The 10,836-nt window shown below is 42.9% G+C and overlaps 1 protein-coding gene across 1 annotated transcript; it reads left to right on the top strand.

The window, feature by feature from the left end:
- Positions 1 to 634: 634 nt before the first annotated feature.
- On the top strand, positions 635 to 9,609 carry ift27 (intraflagellar transport 27 homolog (Chlamydomonas)). The gene is made up of 7 exons (XM_076728602.1): positions 635 to 804; positions 1,328 to 1,407; positions 7,593 to 7,652; positions 7,965 to 8,024; positions 8,245 to 8,362; positions 9,020 to 9,129; positions 9,278 to 9,609. The coding sequence occupies exons 1-7, from the start codon at positions 771 to 773 to the stop codon at positions 9,380 to 9,382; spliced, it is 567 nt and encodes a 188-aa protein (XP_076584717.1). The 5' UTR covers positions 635 to 770; the 3' UTR covers positions 9,383 to 9,609.
- The last annotated feature ends 1,227 nt before the right edge of the window (positions 9,610 to 10,836 follow it).

Here is a 10,836-nt window from a genome sequence, read left to right as displayed (position 1 = left end):
GGCGCGCGCTCGCTGCAAGCAGTCGCGCTTTCCCATTGGTTCATTGGGGCTTTTTATTCCCTAGCCCCAGCAGACAGGAGCAGTAAACGAGAAAAATATTAATTTCAACCAGCGCATGATACTCAATAAAGCTAAGTTATGTTACTAAGGTGTATAAGTACCAAAGAAAGACCAGATGTATTGATTATTATATTGATTGTTATATTGGCATATATTTTTGTGGAATACAAAACCACGAGAAACGCCACAAAACCTCAAATTAAGTCCTCATAAAAATAATTGATTTGTGACGCTGGAGAAAGAAAGCATGCCCTCTAGTGGTCTTACCGGGCTTTGCCTTTACACGTCAAGTCCTCCTTACTATACGATAGCCTTCCAAGGCCGTTTTTACCCATGTACAACCGTGTCCGACCAACGAATCGGGGCTGTAATTGATCCTATGACACCGATTATTTTACTTTATGTAGCGACACTTGTACACAGGTAAGGGAATCTTGCCTGACAGACACACTCTAGGGAAAAACAACAGAAAGCACACTTTTTTTTGTCCTCTCCAACCAACCAATGACAGCACTGCCATGCGCTGTACGTGCTGCCTGGCTGAACCAATAAAACACCTCTGTGGCTGGTTGCTAAGAGACGCTTTGCGTCCATGTTGCCGAGGTACAAGGAAGAAGACATGTCCATGCATAGAAAGCTAAAGCAGAGTTCATTTATCATCATTAATGAAACAAGAGTTTACTTAGAGTGTCTGGACGTTATCCACTGTAATGGTGAAGCTGAGGGCGAGATGCTTGCTTGTCGGTAAGGTTTTGTAAATTTAGTTAATCCTTTTGCTACTTAACGCTTAACGGTACGAGGGCTAAAGCTAACCAGATGCTAATGTTACTTTATCCGCCGTAGTCCGTTCAAGTTCGGAATTAAAACACTAGATATAAATACAAGGTCCTCTGTCGAATACTTTCCTAAACGTACAAAACTTGAGTTGTGTCCGTTTCATGAGGGTTCGGTGTGGACGGAAATCAGCAATTTGCTGGCTCTGCTCTCCTCGATGCCTCTTACGGTACCTCAGATGTTGTGACAATCTTTTGCATAACAGGCAAAAACACTACGGATAGAAGACATCCGACTCAAACCTGTACTCAAACCTGATAATTTGGCAATACCAACTTTCAAACTCTACCTGAGAAAGACAGGAAGGTGAATGATTTAGCACTCACTTACAGATTATGAAACTCTCTCTCTCTCTCTCTCTCTCTCTCTCTCTCTCTCACTCTCACTGTGTGTGTGTGTGTGTGTGTGTGTGTGTGTGTGTTTGTGTGTGTAGGAGATGCTGCAGTGGGGAAAAGTGCCCTATCTCATATGTTCCACAGTGATGGTACCCTCTTCCAGAAGAACTACAGCATGGTGAGTGCATTAACACGCAGGAAAGAAAAGGATGCAGGTTTGATCCCTGGTGTAATGTGCCACATGTCCCACAGTAAGGGCATGCGAATACTGCAGTGTATGTGGAGAACACTTGTCATTGTAAGGATACACTGTATTATATTCATGTCACAGAATCATAACAGAGATGTCGGGTTGTACAACAACCATTTGAAGGATTTCGGGATTGGGCTGTGCTCTGAGTCAGGGACTAGCCACAGGCTTATATTTTTACATTCAGCTAGGGGAACTCAGGTTTTGAGTGGGTTTCAAGGAGCCTTTCATGAAGTTTAATTCTGGCTCATTTCCAGCCCAGAGCAGGCAACAGTATGTTGGGAATAACCTAATCCATGTGCTATGAAGTGCTGCAGTGTTTATCCCTTACACACTTGTTCATTCCTGCTTTGTGCTACAGTAGTGAACCAGTGTTAATCAGCAAAGTCTGCTGCTTTAACTCATACCTGTAGAGATCTTAACAGGCAGCATATAGACAGTGCAGATGAAAGTCAATGAAGTACTTGAGAGCAGGGCTGCATAATTAATCATGTAAAGTCACATATTTTAAATTTACTCAATCAGTCAGTGTTGGAATAAGGCAATTGTTGAACTATCCAATTTAATATGCATTAATTTTGCCTGAGGTCAAAGCATTTACCCAAAAAGTAATTATGTATCAGTTGCAACTCAGTGAGACTAATTGTGGTCACTGATGATCATGATCATATTACATACTGTATGTCATTTAGTGTAGTCTTTACTGGAACTGCTTGCAAGCTTTTGAAGGACCTGTAGAGGTCTCTTAAATCTACTAGAGGAATCACTGAAGTGCTAAACAGCATAATGTGCCAATTAATGCTGATGCAGAGAAGACTAATTTGCATTATTTATGCTAATCTGCATTATTAACGTGCCTCTGTGATATATGGGGTCATGACTGCTCACTGATTCCCTCTGTCAAAGTTTTAAGGGCTACTGACTGCATGACCTGTCCAAGTGAAGGCAGGTGCAGTGCCTTCACTTGTGAACATAAATATATGCACCAGTGCAACTTACACATATTCATTCTTCGTGAGTGTACTATTTAGCCTTGTAGCTTGTTAGGGTACAGAACAGGTTGGTGGGTAATATACTGGACAAGAGCCAAGTGTGTGTCTGCCTGTGTGTTTGTTAGCTCTAGCTGTGTCAGCAGTATTGGGGGTTCTGAGGTGACAGGAATGTCGATAATTAATACAGCAGGATTCTGGAAAGCCACCAGAACAGGTACTTAAGGAGCGCACACACACTGTACAACACCAGTGTTGGGTTTCTCCGTACTGCATAGGCCTATACCCACTTGTTTGTCATGCTGTATGTGTCTGTTCATGTTGGACTAGTAGACTGTTAACACAGTGGAAAGGCGCAGCAATAGTGCTGCATTTTTAATTTTGCACTTGCCTAGCATACTGTATGTGCTTGCTGAACTCCAGGCAAGCCTCAACACATCTGTACTGCTGCATAATATGAAAAAAAGAAGAAGAAAAACAGAACATACAGATGACATCGTGTAAAAAAAAAAAAAAAAACATGAAGGGATTGGGATGTCACGTTGAAAGTAAGAGGAAAAGCATGCAGGCTGGCATGTGCAGCTGTAGATCAAGGGCCTGCATCCACCAGACACCACTTTATTAGCTGGATGCAGTGAAACAAATGCTCATGGGAAAGTGCTTGTCATGGTCTCCGCTGTTGCTATGCAACTGTTAAAACACCTATTTGAAGCCAGCCGCTTGTATGGCATTAGTTGAAATATTTTTAACATCTTGCTCATTTGGCACCAAGCACTTCATGCAAGATGAACTCCACCTTTCAAAACTTCGAAGCTGGTCACTATAAATTTCTGATCCAGGAGTTACTGTACATATTTTAAAGCTGCAGTAGGTAAGATGGAGAAGAGAGCAGAGTTAGCCTGATAATTTGAACCAACACAAGTTCCACGTCACTCCCCCTCCCTCTCCGCTGCACTCATGCCCTGCCTCTAAGCCCCTCCTCCCTGAGGCGTCTGCGCGGCTGCCGTGACAACCAGTAACGTTAGCCTTAGCATCGGAAACAAGCTAACTCTGCCCAGCTGCTACATCACAGTCGCTAACATACCGTACGCGCTGCGGAGTGTTACTGTAACAATCACCATATTAGCTTTCTGGTTATTTGTTGTCTTAGCCGTACATGCTGTTGTTGGCAGCGGGGGTATGGGCAGTTTCTCCTTTACGGGTGGCTGTTGCTCCTCCATAGCTTTCACTAGCCTCCTGACGCCGCTCACAGTGCTGTTTGACTGAGCGACAGCTGGCAACATGAGCGGAGGGAGGGGGCGGTTTGCAGCGTGTGTGAGTAGTGATTGACAGATATCAGACACTTCCTCAGACGCTCCTCTGGCTCTGATTGGTTGTTTTGTGTCAGGCGCGGTGGATTCTTGCAAATGGCAGTAGGAGCAGCAGGTGGGACCAATGGAGCTGTTTTTTTTCACAGATTACATGTTTCATGTACTGCTGTCTGGGCATAGGGACAGTTTTAGCAAATATGACAAAAAATTACTTTTATACAAGTTACTTACTGCAGCTTTAAATGTTGTTGTTTAGATCAGTTTGTATAGTGGTACTGATAGCAGACATTGAAAAAAGACAAGGAAGTATCTTAGAATTTTCAGCTTCTTCTAATCTTCTAAATTACACCCTGAACATTTACAAGTATCTCAACAACTACAGGTCAGATTCACATTGAAATTCAGTATGGATCTTCATAATCCTGAAAGAATTTTTACTTCTTTTATGTCTTCTAATCTATCTAATTGGACAAATTGACATGAAGTGTACTGAGCACATTCACCCTTCCAAGGAGATAAACCCTTTCATTTTGACTGTCCTGTTACCCTTCAGACAGCAGAATTGTCCAAATGTTGTTTATACTATTTTGTGCATACTTACGCTATAAGCACGCCATATCAGTATTAAGCAGTGGTAAATGTGTCAGGTTGTATTTTCTCTGTATGATTTCCCTGCAGTAGGAAACAGGGAACAGCTTGTCCTTTCCACTGTGACTAATGTGAAAAAGAAACCGGCACTATGAAGAGTTATTCCTTGTGCAGACACCTAAGTCATCCCTCATGTTCTTCAACTTTTGATTTTGAAGGGTAAGGTAGTGGAGGCTGTCGGCCATTCTGCTCACGTCCTCCTTTGAAAATGTCAGACGGCCCGTTAGCAATATTCCAAGCTTATTTGTTACTAATAGGCCCTCATTGACATTCCAGCGAGAGGCTTCCTCTGCATCACACCAGCTCATTAGACCGCTCCAAAGTGGGGCCGCCGCATCGTCTGTGTGTGTGTGTGTGTGTGTGTGTGTGTGTGTGTGTGTACCATTGGATACTTGTTATGAACCGTTTCTGTGTATCAATCAGGTAAATGTTGGTCTGAGGTGTGTGTGTTTCACAGGGGCAGTGAGTGTGAAAAGTCTGTGTGTGTGTTTTCAGCGGTTTAGTTTCTGGCATTTGACACGCTCAGTTAAGTGTGAGTTCAGGAGATCAGATCAATTTAGAGTTTGCTGCTGACGTGAAGAAACCTTGACTTGCTTCTTCAAGGTCACCACTGATCTCACACCAGCAGATACGTAGTGGCGAAAGACAGCCTGCAACCATCTAGTCCACTTAGGACTTCATTAGATCTTGAAGCTTGTGAAGAATGTGCATCAGGGATAAGATCATATTTATCATATCCTCCTTACCCTCTACTGCCTGCAGTCCATCCCTTTTATATCTTCCTCCTCTATTTGCCCTATATTAATTTTAAAAAATCCCAGCTGCCTCTCACTCAAACCTCCTTATCAAAGCTCAAACAACTGCTCTTTCTTTTAACAGCAGAGAAAACTTTCATACCAGCCACAACTGTCAAGTTCCATAAATTGCGTTGAATGTTTGGTCAGATTCAGAACTGTTTTACTTATTCTTTCATCACATAGTTCCTCCAAATTTGAATCCAGATGCAGTAGATTTTAGTTTTATTTAGGGAAATCAGCTCTGTTATATGGCTGAATGTTGTGTGGACAACATTTATCATTTGAGAACTATGGCCTCTTTTGTTCAAGGGAAATTCCACCACCTTGTATGTGGATGTCCACTCAGTGTTGATGCTAAATGTACTCAATTGAAGAATCTGCTGGAAGAATCTGTTGTTCTTCAGGTACCAGTGCCGTCATTTGACCTGTATAGTGATGTAGGTGGTGTCAAGAAAGACCTACTGGCTATTTCAGCCTCTGGTCTGCACCTCTGGGTAGCTAAGGGCATGCTGCAGCTCAAGAACATCCTTGTTCTCTGTGCTTGTGTTGCAAACTAGCTGCATTTCTAATAGCGAAAAATGGCATTCCAAAGTTTGAGTACAGAGGATGTTAAGGATGAGGATACATTTTACAGTGCTTTAGCTGAATTGTATATTCAGCCATATTTATTCAAGTCAGAGTATACAGTTGAAAAAATGCAGCAGAGGGAGGCTGTTGCTGCAGCTGCATCAGCCATGCAAGAGGATATGGCCGGCGGAGACCATCCAGAACCTGAGCTGCTGAGAGCAAACTGTGGCTGGTGGTGCCTTTGCTCAGATTGCTCTCCGATGCCAGAAGAAACTGAATCATTCTGCTTTCAGCGTGGGCAGTTTTTGTTGGGTGCTGTTGTGGACGCCAACCCAGAAAGAGTCCCGAGAGAGCCTGTTTGTGCGTTACTATGCGTGATAGTTTTACTTCTCACTTGGACAAACGTGTGCTGGAGACCTTCAGGATTCCAAAGATAATTTGGAAAAGGCAACCAAGTCCAGCAGGATGAGAGGGAAGATGACTGTTGAGTGAGTGTCTTTGTCATCTAACGCTATGTTTTGGCCAACAAAGTAAGTGATACACAGCAGCGTGGGTGTGGGCATCAGAGGCTTGTGTGCAATGCATCCTGGTACATATAGGAACTGCTGGCACTGCTCTGCCTCCTGACTGCATTTGCCATCAACACTGATTGAACATCCACAACAAATGTGGCGAAATCTCCCTTTTTTGTGGCTATAATCAATATTTTCATATTTTTATTTTATTTCAATTGATCACATGACTACTTGTATGTGACATCCACACAGAGTCATCTCTGTGGATGTTTCTGTTGTCTTTCAACTCACTTTTGATTTTCTGGCCCTCAACATCACTATTACAGACCACTCTCGCGGCTCTTATGAGTGTTGTTTTCAGCTGCAGCAAACAGCTGTTCTTCATTGAGAAAACTCAAACAACTTGCTGTTCGCTATCTGTCCAGCACCAAACAGCAGACAAAGTTAGCAACCAGCTGGAGAACAAAGCGGAGCGTTTAGTAGCTAAAGAGCCAGATATTTCCCTCAGGAGTTTCTGGACAGCAAAAGTGGACGCAAACACGACTGCAGATGAATGCTAATGTTGGTCTGTGTCGAACGTAGGCAACTACAGGCAGAAAATCAGCTTGTGGCAACTGTCAATCCTGTATACGTGTAAACCTCTACTCTTAGATGTTCAGTAACCATTAAGACTCTCACTATGTCTTAATTACTACCACTGCTGGGCCCCTAATGGGGCTTGTATCATTGTTAGACTTAAACAGAGCTGGTAGTCCCCCCCCCCCCAAGGCATTTTTCTTTATTGAGACATTAAGAATAATGAGATTCAGACTAAGGCAGACACAGAAGAGAAGCTTTGGTCAGATTTTGAACATCAGGACGGTGAAGCTGCTTTCAAGCCAAGCCAAGCTGCTAATTAGTGACGCTTATGTTTAGACATTAACAATTAATCAAACCAGACAGTTTGCTGTGCTACTGTGTAGGGTGTCAGCTCTGTGACGGCCAAACGTCTCTTCTCTTCTCTTTTCTTTATAAAAGCCTCAGCCAGAAGAATGTTGGAGCTGTAAAATGCATGTTGACAGGAACGGTTACAGTCTCATTTGACTAACTGCAGCTTTTGAAGACACAAAAACATTTACACCTAAGGAAAAAAAAAGCTGAAAATACACTCACTATAGTAAGGTGCTTCGCATAAAAACAGATGAAGGCAAAAGGGGAAACATGGCCTGCAGGCTTCATGGAGATCTTTCAGCCTTACATTATATAAACAGCATTATAATTAACATCTTGGTTATGTTTGCTCGCCAGACAACCGGAGTGGAGCTGCTAATGAAATGTGTGAACATCCCAGAGACCAATGACAGTGTGGTGAGTCCAGCCATTGCTCTTATTTAGTCTGTGTCTACCTTTTTGGGCCTCTTTTTTTTTTTATCATAAAAGTCATTAAAAACTGAAGGTGGGTGTTGAGAATTGGAATCCATCAGTGTGGAAGTTTTTCCAGACATTTAATACTGTTAGCTCCTCATCTGTATTCAGTCAGCAACAGGGCAGCATTGTAGGAAGAGCATTAATGCCCTTGCCAAAGAAAATAGGAACTTTAAAACCATGTAATTTGACTAAATATCCATGTATAACACCTCTTCCCGTCCCTTCTCTTCTCTTCTCGCCTTTCCCCTCCAGGAGCTCTACATCATAGACTCTGCAGGGAAGCAGACATTAGTGGAGGCCTGCGAAAAAATGGTGAGACTGCTCTTCTAGACTTTTACATTTGCATGAAGCGGCCGAAAGTCACCATCCAGGGCTCCAGACCATCACACAAAGTACAAACACAGGGAAGCTACTGGAGTGCTATGTATTTCAGAAGAAGAACGAAGTAAGCTGATGTGAGACTAACTCATCTCCCTCATTCCCCACACAACCTTTCCCACCATGTCCTCACCCGTCACCCTCCCTTCCATAGTGGGGCGAGCTGTCGTTGCTGTGCCTGGTTTTTGACCTGACCAGTGAGCAGTCTTTTTCCAACTGCAGCCACTGGATGGAGAGAGTTCGTGCTCACTGCCAGGGTCTTCACATTCCAGGTAACAGCCTCTAAAGGTTCTGCTGATGTTGATGCTTCCAAAAGGATGAATCATACTTTTTTGTTTCAGACACAGGAGCGGCGTATAAAATCCAGTCAATTTTCAAAATAAAACACTTTCTGCAGAAAAAAAAAGCTAAAAAGAGACCCAAACCATTTATGTATGTAACCTACTTAGCCATGGTAGAAGCTCAGAGGTCAAGGAAAAATGACCAAATCAACAAAATCTGAGCAACACAGATTTTTCATACTGCAATTTGTTATTAGTCAGCGGCCGACATACACCACAATATAAATCCATATATCTGTGATCTGCAGATGATGAAATTGGTTGAACATGTTTCCGTTCACCTCCTTTCAGGTAATTTTGGAGACTGAAACAATACATTATGGCATTTTCCTTTCCGATCGTTTCCCCATGTCTTGGAGGATTATCAGAGATGTTTCACAGAGTCTTAATTAAAATGGATTCTTCTTTTAGTTGGCTCTCATACATAATGGATGAATGGATGGACACTAACACAATCAAATGACCTTCAGCTATGTAGAGCCCAAGAAATAGTGTGCCTTACACTGAATATAGACGGCAATTAAATAGTACAGTTATTCCTTTTCACGTGAGCTCTCTTTGTGTATTATGTGTACGTGTGTGTCTCAGGTGTCCTGGTGGGCAACAAGTCAGACCTGTCTGCTAGAAGAGAGGTCCAAGCATCTGTTGCCCAGGAATGGGCCCAAAGCCAGGGGCTGGAGTACCATGAGACATCCGCTGTAAGTGCCTTTCAATATGGACATTATATTATATTAAGTTGTGTTCTTGTTTGGCTTTGTGGGTAAGCAGGTGGGTTGTACTGTAATCGTATATGAAGTGAGAACAGCAGCACAGCCATCACTGCATGCTCATGTTCATCTCTTGCAGAAGGAGATGGAGAACTGTGACGCGCCGCTCCTCAGTTTAGCCCGGGCCTTCCACTCTCTCTACCAAGAACGTCGTGAGACCATCCAGAACCTCAGTCCAGGCTAGATGTCCTCCCCAGTCACACACACACACACACACACACACACACACACACACACACAGAGACCTTGACTTTTCACCCACAGCCTAGTACACACAGGAGAATTTAATAAGATTTATGGATAATACATGTGAGGATGTGAGGTGTTTCAAAGAAACCCTGTGTTCGTTTGTACCGCAGAACGGCTTATGAATGGATCTGACTATGAATAAAAGATGTTTTTCTATCATAATCAGCGGTTAGCTGTGTTGTCTCTTCTATGCACAGTCGATAGTGGGGTTTACATTCAAGGCGATGGTTGGGTCAGTACCAAAACCACAATAAGACACAGAGTCTGTGCCTGCTCTTCTCTCCAGAGATGTCTGTTCCTGATTTTAAACAGTACAGAGGTTCAAGCTCACCCTCGTTTATTGCCTCGTACCCTCCCCTTTTTAATGTTTTCTCGTAATCTCAGTGTCACTTTGTTCTTGGCCTCATCGTTCGTTTGTCTGCCTTCGTTCCTCATATCTCTGCATCTCTCTCACTCACTTGCTCTGTCCTTTTCTCTGTCTAACCTTCTCTTTCTCTCTGTCTTGATCAGTCTTTCTCTGTTTTGTACGTGCTTTCTCATCTCTTTCCAGTCCTATCCTCTCTTCCTCCCTCTCTCTCTCTCTCTGTTAACTCCCCAGCTGCAGCCCCTCTCACATTTCAGGCATGTCCCCTGTGCGGCGCTAACAACCAGTAATCACCGTTCTAATTAGCGGTCTCCCATTCAAACCAGGTCAAAGCCGTGTCCTTGTTCTCTCCCTGCCTCTCAGACCAGCTGCCACCATTCAAATGAGGGCGCGCTGGTTCAAGCCAGACACAATGGTTTTTATCCCATTAACTGCTACATTGAAAGTGACTGCCGCGTGTAATAATCATGTGTCTCTGTCCTCTTCAGGAAATGCTGTGAGGGAATTTGACTTTTGATGAGCTGTCTTTTGACATTTATGCAGGACATTTTTAAAAACCATGACAGTCTTTATTCGGAAATATATAGTGTTAGTAGAGAATATGAAAGTAACTTTTTGGGCACCTTTTTTTCCTGAAAAATGAGGTTCTTTACAGGACTCGTATTTAACACCTTGTAATTGTTGTTGCAGCGTAGTGTTTTTGTACTCCTTGAGTGGGTGATCATAATTATAGCAATTAACATGTTTTTCCATCTCTTTCTTTCTGTCCTCATTGCTTTTGCATCCATAATGTGTATTTGTGTGTGTGTGTGTGTGTGTGTGAGGGTCTCTGCATGTGTTTCCTGGTGTGTTTGCTTGTTCTCTTTTTCCGAGAAGTACTGTACGAAATCCAAACAATTGCAATACTGTCTGTCACATTAGAGTGCTTTGTGTATCAGCATGTAGATTATACACCTGTTCCTTTCATTTGTGCCCACCACTGTGCACATAAATATGTGTGAAATTGCCAACTGCAGTAGTTTCTT

The sequence above is a fragment of the Chaetodon auriga genome, chromosome 4, assembly GCF_051107435.1.
Source record: "Chaetodon auriga isolate fChaAug3 chromosome 4, fChaAug3.hap1, whole genome shotgun sequence".
Taxonomy (NCBI): Eukaryota; Metazoa; Chordata; class Actinopteri; order Chaetodontiformes; family Chaetodontidae; genus Chaetodon; species Chaetodon auriga.
This window is presented reverse-complemented; position numbering and strand designations above follow the sequence as displayed.

Excerpts from the sequence above, each read along its gene's own strand:
- ift27 (XM_076728602.1), top strand. The coding sequence starts at position 771 with ATGGTGAAGCTGAGGGCGAGATGCTTGCTTGTCG. Across the intron at positions 805-1,327 it reads GGCGAGATGCTTGCTTGTCG|GAGATGCTGCAGTGGGGAAA; the intron begins GTAAGGTTTTGT and ends TTGTGTGTGTAG. Across the intron at positions 8,025-8,244 it reads TGGAGGCCTGCGAAAAAATG|TGGGGCGAGCTGTCGTTGCT; the intron begins GTGAGACTGCTC and ends TCCCTTCCATAG.